This window comes from Etheostoma spectabile, chromosome 9, assembly GCF_008692095.1.
Source record: "Etheostoma spectabile isolate EspeVRDwgs_2016 chromosome 9, UIUC_Espe_1.0, whole genome shotgun sequence".
Lineage (NCBI taxonomy): Eukaryota > Metazoa > Chordata > Actinopteri > Perciformes > Percidae > Etheostoma > Etheostoma spectabile.
In genome coordinates, this window is record NC_045741.1 from 31,328,048 (window position 1) to 31,350,946 (window position 22,899).

Here is a 22,899-nt window from a genome sequence, read left to right on the forward strand (position 1 = left end):
GGCTCAATGGAATCATGAGACTTTAAGCTTTCTAATGATGTGCTGCATGGCCGTGTTTGTGACGATTTAATGCTTGCAATTCATGAATGAAAACACGTTATATCCCATATTGGAAAAACGGGTTCCAGCAGAGGAACCGTGCTATCAAAGAGGTAAACTATAAATCAGAGGTACTTTTTTACTCGTGGGCGAGTGTCTCGGGCTCAGAGGGTTAAAGAAAATAATGCTAAAACAACCTAAAACTAAGGCATAGAAAAAAAATGTAATAATACATAAACCTGCCTTTCACAACTACACGTTTCAACCTAACTTCAGCTCATGCATTACATAAGCCTTAACTGTCATGCTAGGAGGAAAAGAACAAGAGTCTTCTCTGAGTGCTATTTCAAAGCAAAGATGGAATTATATACAACTTCTTAAATGTCTTTCTGCATACTGTTGTGTCTGTAGTTGTGTGTATATGTGTGTTATTTTCTGTAGTTATTTTTTCGAGTAAAAATTCCGGGACATCATAACTGTACTATATTGATTTACGTTGTTAACCTTCATGTCCAAAAGGTTTTTCAATTAGCTTTTGAAAAAAAAGAAAAGAAAAATACCCCCAAAAAGTTTCTATTTTCTACCTTCTTTCAGTTTGGGACAAGTTCTATTACAGATACAAAATGCTGCAGTGCAGCAGTGTCAGAAGCAACCAAGCCAGGATGTAACTCGGATCCCCCTGATTGGTGATTAAACAGTTTGAGCTGTAGAATGGATGCGTTTTTGGGAGACGGGTGAGCACACATGAAAGGGTTGTTACAGCTGTCTCTACGCCACTGTTGGCAGACAATAGTAATGGTATGGAGAAAGGCTCTTGATCCAGGAAGACTGTGGAACTCCAGCACGTAGTCACCTCCCTGTCTTCCTGTCAAAGCCCACCTAATGACACGTCAAAGATGTTGGACTCTTTCTGAAAGACTTTGGGTAATTCAACCTGGGTGGGGGTTTTCAGGCGCACTGTGTGGACATATTCAAAGCTGTTGCGAATTGTGTGTGTGTGTGTGTGTGTGTGTGTGTGTGTGTATTTTGAATATATTTCAACAAAAAGTTGTTAGTTGTCACTCTTCCGTATATAGTGATAGGCGGATAAACTGAATATGTATCCGAGCTGTGTGCGGGCTGTCGGCTGTGTGCGTCTGCATGGATGGTGAAGTTGATGGGATTCATGTTGCTCTGGATTTCATTTGAGAAAGGAGGAGTATCAGGGGAAAGGACAACCTGACCACTGCTCTATCTGTATTGCTGGTGTGCTGAGGCAGAAGGCAGTGGATTGTATTGCCCTTATCCCTGGAGCGATCTATCTCAGCACATATTTGGCCTTGTTGATGTGCAATCAGTGAAGTTGTAAAGACTGGGCTGGACTTGTTCCAGGTGCTTGCAGTTCAATAACCACATGAAATCTGTGGAAACCACAAGAAACCCGTTTAGGATAATCCTTACAGCTTATTTTAGGGGGGCTTATTGAAGGGGTGCATTATTTTTGATAACCGCAGGGGTTGGAGTGAATATATCTTTTTATTCCTACTCAAGTATTGTGTTGTTGGGGTGTCCCCGTGGCCTAGTAGTGCTTATCATGTAAGCACACGATGTCCCCAGATAGATTTGTGTGTCCTATCTACAATTAAACTCAACTGTGAATGAAGTAAAGGCAAAATGACTAAAAATAACCGTTTTTTTATTTATTTATTTAGCCAAAGTACATGTGGTACTTTGGCTACATTTGCATTGCTACATTTTAAAAACAAATGTCTTTTTCCTACATTTCCCCCCGCTCTGGCGTTTCCGAGCCCCTAAACCGACATTTGGAAACCCTTCAGACCCGTTTTGGTTTGGAATCTGCGGGGTTGTGATTTAGTCTCAACGACCGCAAACAGACACCTTTGGTAACCTTATTGGTCATGACGTCTTGTTCTCTGAGACTAAGCTACTAACGTTACTGGCCCGCTTTTGGCGTTTCATTACCCCGTTGTTTGCGTGCCACGGAGACCGCGGATCGTGTCCCTGCGCCCGACGATCATGTCCCGCGTGTGGCGGTCCGTCCCGTTGTTGTCGCCGGCGTGTGGCGTTTCCTTTTCCAGTGTCGCGTCCCCCATAACAACCCAGTGTCATGGCAGTTGTGCAATGCCCACGTTCAAAATTTGTGACGTGTACACAAAATAAACGAGAATATTATGTACATAATTTAATAAATCAAAATAACGTGAACTGGTGTGAGACTGGGTTGGTTGCATCAAGCCTAGGGCCCCCTTGTGGCCCTCCTGAAATGCTTTGGGGTGTCCCCTTAGGAACCAAGGCGAATGTGAATGTGATTGAGCCTGTGAAGTCGGTCTGTTGCTTGCTTGTGGGAATTCCACCATCTTTGTTTTGTATGTACGCTGTGCTTTATAATGAACTCTGGAGGCCTTGTTGGCTATATTTTACATGCATACAGATATGAGTGTATAGATAATTCATTTCATATATGCATTTATAATGTTTCATCAACATCAACTTTGAGATCCGTCTATATTTTTAGTAGTCACTGGTCTGTATGTGTGACAGTATAGTCACTCCACTGTAAGAAGATACACAGGAAATGGAAGTCATGGATCTATGAAAAGTGCATTGCGTCTTTTGGTGCAAATGTAAATGTGTTAAGGGTGAGAGAGTTTACGTGTTGACTTTTTAGTTTTTTTGTAGTTTAGTGTATTGGTGTACACATTCAAACACTGCAGAATTATATGTCAATAATCAATAAAAGATTTGATAAAGAGAAGAAAAAACACCTCAAAGGGGCTTAATCTGGCAATGCATAATCCAATTAAAATAGAAAGAAACAAATACTGAAAAGAAAAGAGAGAAAAAAGGTGCAAACTAAAATTGCAAACAATATGAAATCAACAGAATAAATATGAAAGGTAAAATAATATTAGGAGTTACATGGGTTGTTTACAAAGACATACCATAGGGATGACATTGCAAAACAACAAACAAAACAGGTTAACAGTTACTTAAATTGTACAGGTGTTAGCTTTGAAAAATCAAATGGTATTCCACATCACTCCACCTCTGTAATTTAAACCAAACTGAAGTTGAAAATGTTTAACCTGGCCTGAGTTTGATGTTATTTCAAGTGGCATGGTTATGAAGTTAGTAAATTTAAGAATAGAGTTCATCATAGAATGAAGGAAGTATCTTGTATACAAATAAAGCAATCTGTAGTTGATTGACTTGTAATGTTATGAGGTTTGTTGTATTACTCCACTAGGGAAAAGATTTACCCGGCCCCTTTAACACCAGCTGGCAGCGGCCAGGCCCCTGTGGTTCACATGTGCTGGAAGGGTTGCTCTTTTAGTTCATGTTGGCTCCAAATGATGGAGACTAATAGCTGGAAGATGAGAGTTGTGCCAGGTGCTTTCTCTCACTGCAGGTGCACTTCACTTCTGAGCATTGCATTCTCAAATATGCGCCGTAATCTTGCAATGTTCTTGTCTTAAAGGTCCCATGGCATGAAAATTTCACTTTGAGTTTTCTTAACATTAATATGAGTTCACCCAGCCTGCCTATGGTCCCCCAGTGGCTAGAAATGGTGAAAGGTGTAAACCAAGCCCTGGGTATCCTGCTCTACCTTTACTAAAATTAAAGCTCAGATAGGCCAAGCTGGAATCTTGCTCCTTATGAGGTCATAAGGGGCAAGGTTACCTCCCCTTTCTCTGCTTTACCCACCCATGAGAGAGAGAGAGAGAGAGTCTCCAGAGGCTGGTTTTAGAACGTAAATATTGAAGTCAGCTGGTAAGTCAGCTATAAGTTACAGAAATAAAATCATCTATAATCTATTTTATATTTACACACAGCTGGTCAAAATGGCAAAGTTTATGACGGAGTCTCCACGAATGCCCAAGCACGGTAACATATGGTCAAGCGAGATAGAGAGAGACTGAAGAAAGCAGTGTTAGAACAAAGCAAGGAATCAGTCAGTCAGTCAGTCAATCAATCAACATGTACCATTTAGCACTTCAAAGCAACCAGCAGGTATCCAAAGTGGTTCACATCAGAAAACAAGAATAAAACTACATATCATACAACAAAAAGAGTGACAGAGAAAACAGTAAAATCAGAAAAACTGACATAACATGACCCACCACTACTAAGTATTATAAGCCATTCTAAACAAATAAGTTTTGAGTTTGGACCTAAAAAGAGCAACATCTATGACAGTGCAACTATTATTTCCCCCCCCCCCCCCCCCACACACACACACACGCTTTATACCTTGACCATGGAACTTCTAAAACCAGTGTATTTTAAGACAGCAATGACCGGTTGTGCTCATGCAGTGTTAGAATCTAAAACAAATCCATGAAATAAACCATTGTTTTTGCAGATTCATCACTAGAAATGTAAATCTAGCAAGCAGTCTAAATAATCTTGATATTATTTATGTGATCCACATTCATATTTAGACAATATGAATTCTTCGGTCTTCTGGCCAGAACCTGCTTGCGGTCCCTAAGACCCGTTATAAGACCCGAGGGGACATGTCATTTCAGTCTGTTGCTCCCAGACTGTGGAACGCCCTGCCCCTGTCCTTGCGTCTTGCAGACACTGTCGTCTCTTTTAAAAAAGATCTGAAAACATGTCTGTTTAAGAAGGCTTTTGGTTGATGGATTTTTGCTAGTGTCATTTTAATTTTATATATTTATATACATTTTATACTGCTTGTTTTTTACTTACTCTTTTGTACAGCACTTTGTGATTTTTATCTGAGAAAAGCGCTTTATAAATAAACTTTACTTACTTACTTACAAAACAAATGATATATCCAGCCCAAAAAAAAGCCTAAAAGTTGGAACAAAAGTTGGTGTTTTTGTAACGATCTTAAAAATGACACTGGTGGACTCAAATGTACGACTCCCAAAAAAATTGATTTTCAACTTACTGTATACTGCCAATAAGGGATTATGCTGATTCTGTGTACTGCATTATACCATAATACCTCTCTCGCTGTGTCGATTTTTTCATAATTGCTCATTTACAACTCATCATTGCATAATGGATGAACTTCTTGACTTGCCATATATAAGAAGAAAAATTCATTGGTTGCAAAAAGTGTGTTCATTTCAACTATCCTTTTTTATTTAAAAACAGCTTTTGGTTTCTTTTTCCTCCACTCATCATTTAAGACACACTGTACAGCTTTTTTTTAGTACCTAATGTTTCTAAGTCCATATAAAAAAAAGCTTTTATGTTTAAAGCACCTTCTGACTGGAATAATTTACCAGTAAATATTCACTCCATTTCCTTTTTCAGACTGCTTTTCACTTTACCGAACCACTTAATCTCGTTGACATTTTCACAATAAAGCTTGGCAATATTCTGAATGATCGTTATTCCCTGTCACTTATGTTTTAATTGTAGGCTCTGGGTGTTTTTTATTTTTCACTGATGTCTGTTTTGAATCTTTGGTTGTTTGGTTATTTGTGTCTTGTTTGAATATGTGCATTGTATTTTTGTGGTATCTTGTTTAAGACCCCCTCGAAAACGAGATGGTACATCTCAAGGGGTTATCCTAATGAAAGAATTTCAAAGAGTCATAACCAGTGAAAAGCGCTCACTAGGAGGATAAAACAATCTCACAAAATTAAGGAACAAAACCTGGTTACATGAATATCTGGCATAGAACTTCTATCACATGGACAGAACAAGACAAACTGGCCCAAGACAAAAGGAGACAAGGACTATTTCTACATGAGGTAGGGCGAAAACAGGTGAAACCAATCAAGGGCGGGGTAGCCAATCACAGTGTCGGGAAATTCACACAAAGGGAGGATGTCCGTGTATGAAACGAGAGGGAAGGTGAATACAAAATAAAACAGGAAGTGCACGCAACAAGATCAGCCATGAGTGACTTAACTTAACAGACTTGACCAGACTTAACAGTTTTGCAGTACCTTGTGGTGTTTCTAATATTCAGTCTACCCTTATTGATGTAAATAGGGCAGACAAAATGTACATTTATTTTTACATATACTACCACTTCTAAGTGTCGGGCGGTAAAATTCAACAGTACTCACTGTGGCTGCTGAAATAATCCACACAATTCAAAGTCAAAACTTCTTTGAAACAGTTTGATCAAAATGGAACATTGTTATCTTCTTGAAGGTAAAAAATGTATGGCTTTTGTATTACAATGAAATACTATCAAACTCAGTGGCAACTGTTAGCGTTTTTCCCATGCCGCATGAGATGAGAGATGGGCTTTCCTCCGGGTGCTCCGGTTTCCTGCCACCATAAACACTTGCATGCTGGGAAACTAGGACCACGGTTGGAAATTTACAGAACTGTTGATTAATGTGCATTGTCCTAATACAATATTATCTATCGTTAACATCTTTGCAGGTGTCACTCTATGAAGGTGTGAGGTGGTAGGCGATCAGCAGCAGCGTCACGACCAACAGTCAGACCATGGACCTTAGATTCAGACGGCTGTCGCCTCTCGCCGAGGGAGCTCTTCATCTGGTGCTGCTGGCCGGGCTGGTGCTGCCGTCTCACGCAGAGAGTGAGTACTCATATTCTTCACACAGCTCCGAGCTCTGCCCATCTGTCAGCAGCTAGGATCCATTAGCTGCCATGGAGGCTGCAGAGTAGGGCTGGGTACTCGGTTCAATACTTCTTAGGCACAGGTCGCATTACCTCCAAGTACTGAGTATCGAAAAATACCTCATCATTCGACACTCAATTTCAATACCTAAGGTGGAAATCTCAGAGTTAGTGAGCCAATAGGCATGCAGCATGCTTTTACCAAGATCTAATTATGCTTGTGATTGACTGTCTAACGTTGTAGAAACACGCGACACACAAAGACACAAAAAACTTTATACAGAAAAATATAGAAAAACTTTATGAGCTTAAAAAATAAATGTGTGCCTTAATGTGTAATGTTGTTATTCATTTATGTTAAAGGCTAACTGTTATATAGCATTTTCAGGATTATACTTGCATTTTATGTTTGTATTAGAACATGTTAACATGCTTTAATGTTAAAAAGTAGTTGAAAAGTATTTTTCTCATACCGCCCATGACTGCTGCATCTGTATTCACCCTCTGTATGAGACGTTGTGTTTCTCTCGAAAAAAAAGCCCAGTCTGCTCTGATTGGCCAGCCCGCTTCCTGGAATGTCCGGAACCTCTGCTCCGTCAAAGAATTTCTAATAAGGGAAGAAATTCCACTCTCTCGATACTTTCGGCTTCTGAACTGGTTGCAGTCCCACTCAGATTCCACTATAGGGCGCTCACAGGCAGAATCAATGGGACTCTATGGAGCTATGCCCAACTTTTCTCAGGATTAAAGTTTTTGTCTAGTAATTTGAATATTACATTTGAAAGGGGAGACAAAGAAAATACACACTACTGGGGTGGGTGTGAGTCATTTTATTGTTCTGAAAAGCCTTGTAAAATGTCAATGACGTCATACACATCACACGGCCGGAGATTCTTCTTTACGGCTTTATTTTCTCTCAAAGCATCAACAAAACAGCTGACAGGTTAGGCTCTCCCTGTCAATATACGTGATAGAAAGAGGTTTGGTGAGGTTTTATAGACCACACCACGCCGAAATATTCACTCAGACATCAGTCCTTCACTAACTAATCAGCATTCATTAGCAGAATGTATGGGCAACAACCACTCAACCTGTAAGAAATCGAAAGGACATAAGTACTCGTTCATTCAACATTTGATCTATTATCCATGTTGAACTTGCAAAAACTACAAATCAAATCAAATTTATCAACAACACTCAGGCGAAAGAGATAAATTTAGCCATCTAGCTTCGTAGACTCACATTCATTTTGCACTAGATCGCGATCAACCTCAATGGAACTCTGCTGGAACTGCAACCAAATTCGGTACAACGATGCTAAATAGGGAGCGAACAGACTTTCCGCAACCGGGCTTTGGCTCTTCACCAATAATATCTTCCTACCTGTGAACGTTCCTTTTGTGAATTCGCCCCTTACAGTATTGTTGGTACAAGCACAGAAGTTAAGTGCTAATGTCTCATTAAGTGCTTGAATGTCAATGTTAGTTATCAGAATAAGAAAAGGTTTTACTGCCACAATAAGTACACTTCTGTGGAATTTGCCTCAGTTAAAGCTGCATACATAAACAAACAAACTTATAACTTAGATAAGAAAAAGAAGCTGAAAAGAGAAGCTGAATGGGTCGAGTAAATGCTCACATTTACTAGTGGGAGTTTCTTTTACTTGACGCTCCAGACTCTGTTTCTATAGTACTGTGAAGGACTGTATTACCCTAAAGTCATTTAGTCAAACGACCACATAAAACTGTATAAAAGGAGATGAACCAGAGGCTAAACTAAGCTAGGGAACACTGTAGCGAGGCATTAGAGGACAACCTCTAGGCTCTAAAATAACCTTTGGACTCCATGGAAACAGCCACCACTAAACCCGCAAAGAAATCTCAACATGTGGTCAAGGAGTTGGCTAAAGCAAATGAGGTGAATGTTTTTTTTATTAGAGGTTGGAGCATTATGACTGAATGTGACATGGTGATTAATAGCACAACATGACCTAAAATCCAAATCACGACTAATTGCACATTTTACCTCGACAACGATAAATGACGATGAAAGTTTTTTTTTTTTGTCCTCATAGTTCATTGGAAAGGTGTGTACTGTAAGTAGCCTCAAAAATTGAAGGTGAGATATTTTTTTTCTAATACAAAAGTGCTTATTTTTGTTCTTTTTAAATAATTGAAGGAAACATACAAAGTGGGAACTATTATGGCTATTTATTGGAAATGGATAAAATTGAAATGAAAGCACCCATAGCTTGACATGAAAAAGTCATTTTAGTTTTATGAAAATCCTCAAAATTATCGTCATGCGAAATAAACTTCGATAACAGCTTCCACAATTTCGTTGATGCTTTTCGTTGATGCTTTTCATCAATGATTTTAACTTTTTGTCCCTTTTTTCACCACTTTTGATGCTTTTTTCAATGTTTGTCACTTTTGACATTTTCAACACTACTTTCAACTTTAGTTTTACAGTTATTTTTTGGAATTCATGGTTAATAAACCTCATTTATAGGCAATTAAACCTAATGTTTGATTATTTAGGAATGGAATATATAGGAATGTATGTTGATGGATATCACAGACTGGAATATGTCAACTTTTACTCAATACTATTTCAAAACCTCTCCAACGTTTTTGAAAAGCTATAAAATTGAATAAGACGCCCCACAATTGCCCATCAAAATCACCCCAAAGAGCTTTGTGTGGAATCAATCGGGTTATTTGGGGTAATTACATTTGGGTAGTCAAAAATAATATTGATATAGGAAAACGGGTCATTTGACCCAAGGACAACATGAGAGTAAAGCAAATCAGTGTCAACAAGCCCACAGGTCCAGATGGTATCTCTGCTTGTCTGTCACCAACATGTGCAGATGAAATGACACTCCCACTCCACGCCTATACTCACCCTCATCACACTTATGTAATCAAATGTCAAAATGTAACACATACAGTATATACTTAATTATGTAAATACACCCACATTACTTAATAATCTGCCTCATTTATGTAATACATTTTGTGATGTGTCTTGACCAATAGAAGGTACTAATCTACTAAAAGTAGATTAAGTTAATTGAGTCACCATGATTCACGCTAGAATTCATCAAAAAAACACGGCAACGTTATAATGAAACAATACCATTTTGCTTGGTTATTCCATAACGCACCATATTACATTTTTGTAAAAACAAACGTTGCGTTTAGTGAGAACATAACAGGTGTTATTACATAACGCAATGTTAATAAACTCCTTCCACGGGAAAGAAAGGATGAAAAATCCAAAACAAAAAGTCCTAAAGGATTGTGAGGCCCATAGAGGCAGGAGACACACAACAGTGACTTAAGAGGAGAGATATCATAGATGGGGACAACGTTCGTATAGACTTATTTGTTTATTAGAATTTTTCTTCATTCTGCAGAGGCACTGTTGCTCTGTCCTGCAATTGTGATTTCTTTAAAGAAATTAACCAGAGCACGTTTTTTCTCCTATTCTGGAATGTTGTGTGGACTCGCCAGACCTTTCCCCGCAGTGCTTTGGAGGAAGGTCTGGCTATGCGAGACTAAGCTAATTTGTCGTCTGTAGTCTCTTTTTTAAAATGTTCAGAAAAGAAATACAGTTTGGTCAAGGCTGCGTGATGAATCTGTCTGTATCCGGTAATGTGAGGAGAAGAAACAGTAAAAAGGTCAACAACATATATCCGCGTTATGAGCACTGAGTCAGGGTTCATGGCTGGGTTTGGAGACTAAAAAATGATCTGCACGCATTGACCAGAGCCTTGCTAATGCAATGATGGTTCTTTACGTCTCCCATGAGAATTCCATTGAACCAAGTCAGCCATGTTTAATGAGCACAACATCAATTTTGGGGATGGCAAATGCAGTAGAGGTGAAAGGCTGAGTAGGAACATGGAAAATGTAATTTCACATTAGTAAGAGAATTGAGTTTAACATTACACACAGCTGACAGGAGTTAGTTAATCAAGCCTCGAGACAGATATTCAAAACGTGACCATTGATGTCTGGTTTAATAACAAATATCTTCTGCTACGTTTCCCACTCTCATTCCCCCTGCTCTGGCGTTTCCGAGGCTCTAAACCGGAGATATTTGGAAAAAACATGGAATCTACAGGGTCGTGTTGCAGTTTCAACGGCCACAAACGGACATATTTGGCAACACCAACACTGACGCCAATGTTTCGCCGCCTGATTGGGTCTCATTGGCAACTACCAGCAGCAGGCGGGGTCTACACGCTGCCTCCCGTTTATGCCCAGTATACGAGAATGTTGAGGAGATAGGTTTGGACGTGTTATTTAAACAGAGTTTTGTTCTTCTACTGGAGAAAGCTTTTAGCTCCAGACTAACGCTAAAAACCAAAACGCAGACGACATATCATTCCATACATTAAAAAAACAGATCTATAGAAAGACAGCTAAAATCAGCGAATGATGCATGGTGCATCAATTAATCCTTAAATTAATCCAACTTATGTGAGGGGAGGCTTTTTTCAGCCCAACTTTTAAAGCGCCCATATTCTGTTCATTTTTTAGGTTCATAATTGTATATTGAGATTGTACCAGAAAAGGTTTCCATGGTTTCATTTTCGAAAAACACCCTATTTTTGTTGTACTACATATTGCCGCAGATGCGGTTTTCACCCTGTGTGTTAGGTCTCTTTAGCTACAGAGTGAGACATCTCACTTCTATCCTATCTTTGTTGGGAGTCGCACATGCTCAGTAGCTAGGTAAGATCCCATCAGCTAGATAACTCTCTCTAACTTTGGTCAGTCCAAGGCGACTTCTTCTAGAGGAGGGCCACTTGTGGAATACCTGCAGAACATGGACAGGAAGTAGTTCTTTTGGAGATTATGGTCAACTAGTGGGGGTTGTAGCAGCCAATGAGAACGAGCTAGCATGCCACCGCTAGCATGTGCAATGATAGACACCTCGTCTCTTCTAGTGACGTAGAAAGCCGTGCAGATTTTTAACAGCTCACCCGGAGACTGAAGGCAAAGGACATTCAGAAACCGTATCTCATTCAAAATACCATGGATAGTTTTTTTCCCCAAGTTTCTATGTGTGTGGAAGCACCAGAGACACAAAATAAAACCCCAAATCCCAGAAAAAAAAAAGTGTTTTGGGCACTTAAAGCGTGGCTTTTCAGAACAGCTACTATATATACACACACATTTTTGTTCAGACATGGTTGGACAACACATTGTATGAACTTGCTCTTTAAGGTATACTGAGACCTTAATACGTCTTTGTGTAACTTAGACATTTTTTTTAATTCAAGAAGTGTTTATAATCGCAATATTATCATATTGTGACATAAGTATCGTGATGATATTGTGTGATGGGGTGATGAGGTGAGGACCCAAATGCGGAGAGAAGGAGGGAGGCAAGGAGCAGGCAAACAAGGCTTTATTGCAGTCTTTAACAAAAAACAATCCACAAGAGCCAAGTTCGAGGGAAGCCAAACTCCAAAATCCACAACAGACAGGCAGAGGAGCAGGGGAAAATGCAAAAAAAGGAAACTACACGGGGAAAAACTCACGGGAAGATCAGGAGGCGTCAACGCAGACAATGTGGCACAGCAGACTGAAAAAACAACAATGATCCAACAGAAGCAGAGGAAACACTGTGGGTTAAATACAAGAGGTAATTAGGTAATGAGGAACAGGGGAGACATCAGGTGAATCACATTAGGGCGGGGAAGGGCAATCAGACAAACAAAGTAAAGCTAGACAAGACAAGACAGGAAGCGACTTACAATAAACAGGAAGTGAAACACACAGACGTTACCGGGGGACGGAACAGGACACAGCACACGGGACCTGGGAAAACACTGAGACATTCACAGGGAGGCAGAAACTGGAAAACAAACCCAACAAAAACCCCAAACCACAACAATATTGTAGCGGGAGGCGTCTGGTCATTCCCCCCCTCCTACTAACCAACTAATAAATTATTTGAGAAATAGACAGATTAATCAACACTGAAAATAACAAATGTTAGTTGCAGCCCTATTGCCGACATAGTGTGTATGTCTTTGTCTATGTTAGCCAAGTGGTTTCCTCTTTGGGAATTAATAAAGTTCATTCTGTTATATCCTATTGCAGAAAAACAGTTCTGCTACTTCCAGCACTATGTGTATGATGTCTGTGCAATTTTTCTCACAAGCTTTAGGTTCAAACAGTTTGGTTTCTATAAGATTCTCCAAAAATCTCAACTTTTAGTGAGAAATTAATGATTCTCATTTTCTCTGGAGTGCAGTGCTCACACAGGAAGGTAATTGCTGACACAGCCCCTTTGATGAATTTCTCTTTGCTAAATTATAAAGGAAATTACACAATGTGTTCATTGCAGCCATAAAGCAACTATTCTCAATAATGAACCTGTTGTATTAGAAACATTGCCCTCCAAGGACCTCGGAGGCTTAAAGGCTTCGCCCTGCCTCCGCCTGGCCTAATTCCTAAGAACTACTCCCAGCATGCATCAGCAGTGTTTCTAAAATCACGTGCACCTGGTGTTTGGTTTTACTACAACACACAATACACATACACACATAGACACAAAGAAACAGACTTATACTGTATTTTGCAGTTGTCAGGACAACATTTTTAAAAATGAATTATTTTCCCTAGCATCAAATTAATTTATTTTTCTCAGCATTGTTTCACCTAAATATTTTTCCGTTAATACGGTACCACTAACACAGTATCCATTTCCAGCAAAGTAGAACGAAAGCAGAAAATCCAAAAGTGGGAAGGAACTTGTTTTGGTAGAACATATGTACGTTAAAAAGTTGTTTTAGTAGTGCAACAGAAACCTCAGATTGGACAGATAGTCTAGCTAGCTGTCTGGATTTACCCTGCAGAGATCTGAGGAGCAGGTAACCATAGTCCTCAGATTGGACAGATAGTCTAGCTAGCTGTCTGGATTTACCCTGCAGAGATCTGAGGAGCAGATAACCATAGTCCTCAGAAATCCACCAGAGGAAGGTGACGGATAGTTGGCCAAAAATGAATGACATCTGGTGGAATTTCCGGCGGCATCTGAACAATCCAGGAAATGAAACGTTGTTGAAATAGACTTTAGCCATTTCTCATTATCAAGGAAGGATCCTCCGAAGCCAGAATTTCGAAAGACTGTTCCAATGTTGAAAATTCTCCAAATTCTTCCAAGGGCCAAGTCCTTCGTTCAGAGAATTTCCCATAGACAGCAAAGGATGCATATATGTGTTTCCTTCGCAGTTCCAAATCACCCACAATCCTACCAAGGAAGAATCCTTGACATTGAGAAACGGCTTATGTCGACAAAGACATAAACACAGCAAGCACAATACTTCAATACACAATAAATTACACCAGGCGGAGTCATTGAAGGGAAATACATAGTTCCATTGCGACAACAATAAGAGGGTCAGTAAAAGCCAAGTATGCAGTCAATAGGTTAGAAACCAAAATCATTAAAAACTAAAAAGTATAAATCTGTCAATGTACAACCATGTAAACAATATGCAGTCAATAACAACATAAGTAATTACCTCATACACAGCATGAATGAATAGAGGAAAAAACATTACATCAACATTGGTCATTAAAAAGCCTAACTGCTGCAAGAACAAGACGTCCTGGACCTTTTCAGTGGATGAAGATACAATGCAACACTCCCAATCTCTCTCCTGGGTCTTTGCTTAGTGATGGTCTCCAGGGAAACCAAAGTCTAGCCATGAAATAGATCCTCTGTTATTGGTCAGATTACTGATTCTGTTTCTATCCACAGCCGTAAGGCGGCCACCCCGACAGACAAAAGCAAAGATCTCGCCACCTAATTATCAGATCTAGATGTTTGTGTAGCATCCAAATGATTCCAGTGGTGCTTGTCCATGTATCCATGGTTACAGGACAAACCGGAAGACTCTCCTCATCCATTTGTATACTGTGTAAAATCTGGTGGACATACAGGCAAATAGCTCAATGTCAAATTATGTAAAACTCATCCTGACCCAACAAAATCCCCCTTCAGCGTCTGTATGGAATAGCTCAACCGCAGTGCTGAAAGATGACATAGTATTAAGAGAGACAACGGTAAAGAGTAGTATGAAAGACATAAAATCTCCGTAAGGGGGTTGTTTGCGGGCGTGAATGGGTCAAACAACACAGGACTTTCACCCAGGAGACCGGGGTTCATGTCCTGTCTTGTCCCATATCTCACTCAATGGTACATTTTATGACCCAACCCACCATGTTTTCCTAAACCGAACTGTGCCGTTCTTGTGCAGTTAAACCGTCGTCCCAACCCAGAGCGTCAAAGAGCGACGCCAAGAATCCCAACCAAGACAGCCCCCAGAATGATGTCTACATATGATGCTAAAGGAGTTTTTTTTTGCGTTAATAAGAAACGCCAAAGACATCTGGGGGCTGTCTCACAAAAGCAGGATTTATGAATCCCGGATAACTAAAGCGAGGCTTAACCTGGTCTAATCTGTGCATCCTGGCTAGGGGCGTTTCACGAAGGCCGAGCCAGGCTGAGGAGGAGCGACTAGGTCGAGCCAGGCTGAAGTAATTCGGATAGATGCGTGTTCACGTCTTTCCTTAACAGGTCGCAAGGTCGATCACAGATTCACTGATGCTAAAATGGAGAATACTCATTTATCATACTTTATACAGAGTGAGCAGCAGCTTATTGTGGAAGTAGGATAACGTGAAACACATAATGATCACGGACCAACTGAATGTAGCCTAAAAACATTATATTTACTGACCATTGCTCTGAATTGAAACCGTCATAATCATAGTATTCAAAGTTTCGGCTACTATATTTGCACAAATGAACTGTTGTAGGCTACTTTTTTGCCTTAAAAACGAGCAGAAGCTTATATGCCTCAGCAAATTTATCATGAAAATCAACTTTCTACAACGCTAGAACATGATGTGTAAATATCTCTTTCACTCTGTGTCTCCATCTCTCCCTCATGGGCTAAAATATTAATTACCTAAGTCATTTTACCTTCCACTGCTTTTAATGCAAAGTGTACAACTGTTCGTTTTTGCAAATGACAAGTGACTCATTGAATGGTTTCAGTGAAGAGCAGTAGTCCGTAAATTATATTTTAGATTAGACTATCATTCAGTCGGTCCGCTATTATAAGCCACGCTTTTTAATTTTTTTTCCATAAAGGCAGAGTTTCCTTCTTTACATATTAATTATTTGCTTCCTCGTATATATGGACATAGAAAATAAAGACATTGAAGTAATTGGACACTAAAATCTAGAAAACGTTAAAAATTAAGTGACAAATTCCATGCACACTATCAACATGAATGTAACAGACTTTTTTCCCCCCAGAAAAAAATATAAGATCAAAAACAGGAATATCCCAGTAAAGTAATCTAAACTATCCAGTTATTGGTTCCTTTGAACTAAGACTATAATTTAGTAGGATTGTACAATTAGCATATGTTCTTAAAATTGCAAAATTATTGTCCTAGTTTACTGGACAACACAAATTGTGTGCTAAGAATGCTATTTTATTGAATCGTTAATTGTTAAAGAATACAAAAGAAATAAATCAACTAAAATAATTTAAGGTGTATTGGTCCACTATAGTAACACACGAGTACAGCACTGTACATATTGTCCTTTGTAACTTAATTTAAAAACACATTTGACAACTTTATCAGCCTTTTTTTAATTATCTCAACATCTGCCGTAATATATTCACCAAACTTCTAACAACATGAACAGCAGTCTTCATACAGCAATACAACAGTAACAATGTAATAATTATAAAAAATAATGGTCACAACTTTAAATAATGACAGTGAACAGCAATATGCACCGTTGTTTTTTAATGCAGGCTGATAAGAACATGGTAAAAGCACTGCTGAGTGAACAGAAAAGGCTCCAGGATTACTAAATCCTAGCCTGGTCGGGAGCAGGCTAGCTGTTCAGAACAAATCTCCATGGTAACTTAGGTGCCTCTGCTTTTGTTAAACCGAGTTTAGGCTAAATTGAGCCAGGATGACTGGGAAATCCCGGCTTAATCCCTTATCTTGGTTTTGTGAAATAGCCCTCTGACTAGAGTTGGCCAAACCTCCCCCTATTTAACCATTCAGAAACTAAATACCAAACACTAATACTGGACCCCCCCCTCTTTCTTTCTTTCTCCTCCACACTGTCACGTGATGATAACCACACATAAGAGCATTTTTAGGCATTAAAATAAATTATATTTAAAACGTATTCCTTGTCTCCTATATAAGTACATTCCAGGTTTTTAATAATGGTATTGAAACTGATATTATTGCTATATATGCTATTTTTAAGACCCCACGGTATGTCGTATTACTCTCCGACCCTACCGCTGACCAAACGTTGCTTTTTAATGCATGGTAGTGGGAATGTGTTGGTTAAAAAGAATTTGGCCTTTGCCTATAGGAGCTTGGTGGTTATGATGTATTACGCTGTACAATACAGTGCAGTGTTGATGTTTGTGGTTGTGATGTGTTTCTGCCTGGGAACACTCCATCGCATTCTATTAGACAGTTTTAGTATTAGCACTTGATCGGATGCAGTGGATTTCCCTGCTGTGCAAACCCAGAAATGTGGGATGTCGTGAATGAGATGGATGGCTGGATGTAAATTTGGATTTGAATACAATTAATCACACAGAATCCATTGCACATTGAACTCCACATTCTGAAGAAAACGTGCTCTTTCAGTGTAAAAAGCATCAACAAAGTGAAGTGATGTGCATGTTAAATACCGTCTCTCCATAGAGAGGTTGTTTCATGTCACAGGGTCCCTGTCATAATGCTGTAGAGACGAAATTTCCCTAAATCACACTGAGTACAGCTCGCACTTTTTATACTCATGGTAAAAAAAGAAAAGAAAAACGAGTTGGTTTTTGAAAGGGTCAGGCTAGATTTTAAAATGAAAGAAAAATGCCTTTTCAGATATTTCAAAACAGTTGAGCACAGTTGACTATTTTTTCCAGTTTAGCTGAACCTGTAGACAAGGTTTTCAAAAAAACTCTTTTCAAAAGATTTTAATGACCTATGCAGAGGTATCAAGTAACAAAGTACAAATACTTTGTTGCCTTACTTAAGTAGAAATTTTATTTGGCTATCTACACTTTACTGCAGTAATTATTTTAAAGCAGACTTTTTACTTCTACCATTTTCACGCAATTACCTGTACTTTCTACTCCTTAGGTTTAAAAAATAGCCTCGTTACTCCTGTTTCAGTTTGACTTGTTTTCATCCTGGCTTGTCTTTGTTCATAAAAATGCACAAAAAAAATAGATACATGGTTTCATCTGCATAGAATGAATCCGTTGCCCTCACAGATTCCTGCAGCTAAGCTTGGATGTACATTTATATTCCAATAAAGACTATTGATGACCTGCTTTTGAAAGTTGACTTTTTGCGGCAAAACAATACTTATAGGCTAGTCATATCTTCTGCTCCATGAAACACATGTTAATGCTAAGTAGTACAGTAGTAATGTAATTGCATTGTACTTTAATGCATTCATTTCAATGGGCATAAATGCAGCAGAAAAAGGTGCATTCCAAATTTTTCAACACTAACATTTTAATATAAGATTATGTTCTTTAGAAAAATGTTTTTTGGGGGGAGGGTAGTGCACTATAGGCCCCTGTGGCACGGCATAAGCTTTTATCTTTAATGGAATTATTCCCCCTAATATTACTTTTACTCCTTTAAGTAGTTTTGAAACCAGTACTTTTACACTTCTACTTGAGTAAAAAGCTTGAGTTGATACTTTCTTTTGGTCTTTTTAAACCCTAGTACCTATACTTCTACCTGAGTATTTAATGTGAATACTTTTGACACCTCTGGACCTATGTAATTAAATGCTTACCAAACTAAATACTAGATACAAATAATAAAAAATGTATATCATGCAATTAAATGATACAGTGTTTGTATTTTAGCCCAAAGCACTCCGGTCGCACCCTTCTTTAGCTCGACAGATTATGCAATGTCTAGGCACTTATTGCACTTTAAAAACACATACCAAGGCTCTTGAGGCCATGGTTTTTGTTTGAGATAATTGGTTTTATAAACAACAATGACTTGCCTTAACCCTGCTATTCCCTTTATATTCGCTGCCATTGGGTTAGATCATAAACAGATGAAATATAGCATACCAGCTATGTGGGAATGATAGCTTAATTTCTCATTGAAACCCAGGGAGGCCTTAATATTATCCAGGCCTCTTGACTGTCTCTATGTTATGGGGGACTGGTTGGAAGAATAAGATTTACAGTTCAATAGATGACTAGGGTTCTGGTTGTTGCTCTGGGAAACCTCGTCCCCACGATCATGCATCGGGCCTCTTTTCTCTGCTGTCCGCTCCAACCTCTTTAATTTAGGGGTGATATTTTATCAATCTTTGTTGTTCTACACACATAAAGTGGCTGAAACGATCCATTTCTTTTTCACTTAAGCAATATTAGTAAACTGAGATCTGTAATTTCAACTACTGAACTTGAGATGCTTATAGATGCATTCATCTCACCTCACATTAGTCTACCTCAACGACATTTTATTTCCAGAATTCCGCCAGACGGATGTCCTTCAGCTTCCTCTTCCTTTGTGTTGGCGTTCTAAACTCTGGTGGATTTCTGAGGACTATGGTTAACTGCTCCTCAGATCTCTGCAGGGTAAATCCAGACAGCTAGCTAGACTAAATGTCCAATCTGAGTTTTCTGGTGCACGACTAAAACAACTTTTGAATGAGCATGTTTCACCAAAACAAGTTCCTTCCTGAGGCTATTTTGCACAGTCACTTAGCACCGCCCGAGTCAATTTTTGATTGGTTAAACAAAATGCCAAATGTTTTTTCTTTTCAATATTGGAATGCTATTTGGACTAGGCAAAAGTTATGGCAATCAGAGCCTAATCTTGCATTAACAGTTGAAATACACTTTTCTTCTCAGTGAGTCTGAAATTTTCTCTCTTACGTATTGAGAATTGTGCGTCAGACACCTGAATGTGTGGCTAAACTATTTCCCCCATATTCACCAGCTGACTCTCTTAGGTCTAATATGTTAAATTAGCATTCTGTTCCACGCACACTCTTTTGATTCCATAGCACCTAGATCAGTGGTTAGATCAGTGGTTTTCCTTCATTGACACGCAAACGGAGAATTCGCCTTCTACAAAACTCAGAGTGAAGATTTTGGAAATATTCGTTTGCACGTTTGCATGTAAACTGAGACAAACAGGTTTGGGCAGCTGAGGAAGTGAGGAAGAGGAGAGAGAGGAAGTGATTTGTTGCTGCTATTGCTATTTTCGGGTTTCTGATTGGCTATCATGGGCTTGAGCTTCTCCTTACACTGCCACCTACAAGTTTGGCATGCTCTTGTCGGCATATGTACAGCGGTGTGAAAAAGTGTTTGCCCCCTTCCTCATTTCCTGTTCCTTTGCAGTTGTCAAACTAGGTTTTGGAACATCAAAACAATTTAAACAATAGTCAAGGACACACAAGTAAACACAAAATGCAATTTGTAAATGAAGGTGTTATTATTAAAGGTGAAAAAAATCCAAACCATCATGGCCCTGTGTGAAAAAGTGATTGCCCCCTAAACCTATAACTGGTTGGGCACCCTTAGCAGCAACAACTGCAACCAAGCGTTTGCGATAACGTGCAATGAGGCTTTTACAGCGTCCTGGAGGAATTTGGCCCACTCATCTTTGCAGAATTGTCCTAATTCAGTTACATTAGAGGGTTTTCGAGCGTGAACGGCTTTTTAAGGTCATACCACAACATCTCAATAGGATTCAGGTCAGGACTTTGGCTAGGCCACTCCAAAGTTCATTTGTTTTTCTTCAGCCATTCGGTGGTGGACTTGCTGGTGTGTTTAGGATATGTCCGCTGCAGACCCAAGTTCGTTTCAGTTGAGTACACGAACAGATGGTCGGACATTCTCCTTCAGGATCTCTTGGTAGACAGCAGAATTCATAGTTCCTTTTATCACGGCAAGTCCTCCAGGTCCTGAAGCAGCAAACAGCCCCAGACCATCAACTACCACCACCATATTTTACTGTTGGTATAATGTTCTTTTTATGAAATGCAGTGTTCCTTCTACGCCAGATATACTTGGACACACACCTTCCAAAGAGTTCCACTTTTGTCTCATCGGTCCACAGAATGTTGTCCCAAAAGTCTGGGGATCATCAAGATGTGTTGTGGAGAAATGAGACGAGCTTTGAGTTCTTTTTCTCAGCAGTGGTTTCTCCTTGGAACTCTGCTATGCAGGCATATTGCCAGTCTTTTCCTGATGGTGGAGGCATGAACGCTGACCTTAACTGAGGCAAGTGAGGCCTGCAGTTCTTTGGACGTGTGTTGGGGTCTTTTGTGACCTCTTGTAGAGGTGTCGTGGCTCTTGGGGTAATTTTGGGCGGCCGGCCACTCCTGGAAGGTTCACCACTGTTACATGTCTTCGCCATTTGTGGATAATGGCTCTCACTGTGGTTGCTGGATTCCCAAGCTTTGGAAATGGCTTTATAACCCTTTCCAGACTGATAGATTCAATTACTTTCTTTCTCAATTGTTCCTGAATTTCTTTGGGTCTCGGCATGAGTGTAGCTTTTAAGGATCTCTGGTGGACTTACTGTGTCAAGCAGCTCCTATTAAGTGATGCCTTGATTGTGAACAGGTGTGGCTAGAGAAAATGAACTCAGGTGTGGACAACCACAGTGATAGTATGTTTTAACAAGGGGGGCAATCACTTTTTCACACAGGGCCATGATGGTTTGGATTTTTTTTCACCTTTAATAATAAACACCTTCATTTACAAATTGCATTTTGTGTTTACTTGTGTTGTCCTTGACTATTGTTTAAATTGGTTTGATGTTCCGAAACACTTAAGTGTGACAAAAATGCAAAGGAACAGGAAATGAGGAAGGGGGCAAACACTTTTTCACACCACTGTACATGGGTAGGTGGAACAGAACACTTGCACTTGTGCACAACTGACAGGTGTGCACAATGTCTGAACTGTCCATTTATGAAAATAGCCGCCCACGTCTAAACATAGTCTCAAAGGAGGCTCACTGTACTGTTTTACACTTCGAAAAACCCTGAGCTAGACCATGGAACGCTCTGCCTCCTCCCATATTGTCTCCCAAACAGGAATTTTGATCTGGACGTCCTCTATTATTATGTAAATGTAATTTACTAAATCACTTTGTATGCATTTACGATAAGATATTATGTGCTTGTGTAGATTTTTATATGCTTTTAAAGCACTTTTTATACATGAAAAGTGCTGTATGCATAAGTCTCACTTATTTTACTTACCTCTCCCTGCAATATTAATGAATTCAACACAGCCATCAAGCTGCGGCTAACAGCCGTGCATGCTCACGGACACAAACATCCAACTTCCAAAAGCAGCCATTTATCACAGCCTGTCAGCAGCCGGAGCACGTGAATCCACAGCCGTGTGCTTATTAAAAAATGACTCACAACTTCACTTTGAGATGACACCTGAACCGCAGACAACCTCGGCAAGATCCATACAAAAGTATTGACAACCGGTGAAATCCTCCAAGAATATAACCACAATGCAAACTCTTAAGAGAGTTCATAAAACAGCCAGAAAACAGGAAGATAGGTGAGAGAGAAGCCTGTTTGGTAACACTTCATAGGGTTATTAATAAAAGATAAGCTGATAGTTAGGTATTTTACTCGAAACAATGAAATGCTAGTTAATAATCTTTACCAAGTATTTGCAATGCAATATTAATTTATTGTAACTCATTATTTGGATGGGTATTATAAAGGTGTTGTATTACAATACCTTGTTAATGGTTTATAAATGCCTAAAGCAAAGCATCTATGAAGATTATTTAGATGGCTATTATCAGTGCTGCAATATTAAATATTAATATATTTTAAAGATTGCCTAAAAGGATTAGACGGGCTCATTTTAAAGTTACTTGATGCTTTGTAATTTATTAACTTTAAGTAATTATCATACTTTATGAGAACATCCAAAGAGCATGTATAGCATGTATTATCCACCATTGACAAAGTATTGACTATCTGATTACTATTTGAATGTATAAACCAACTATTTCATATCACAATAAATTAATCAAATAACTTAGCATAGATTGTAATTTAACTAACTATTAGTAAACATTATCAATCATCATTCCATTTTTCCATTCCATTCAAAAATTGACCCATTTCAAAGTTTTATATCAGAAATATGGATTTCTTTCAACCAAATTGCCC

General features: G+C 39.1%; 1 protein-coding gene across 1 annotated transcript in view; it reads left to right on the plus strand.

Moving 5' to 3' along the window:
- The window catches only part of ptprfa (protein tyrosine phosphatase receptor type Fa), a 373,454-nt gene that overhangs the window by 52,196 nt on the left and 298,359 nt on the right, over positions 1 to 22,899 (plus strand). The window contains exon 2 of the mRNA XM_032525794.1: positions 6,418 to 6,577. Within this exon, the coding sequence (XP_032381685.1) occupies positions 6,484 to 6,577 (94 nt within the window). The 5' untranslated portion in view covers positions 6,418 to 6,483. The remainder of the gene's footprint in view (positions 1 to 6,417; positions 6,578 to 22,899) is intronic.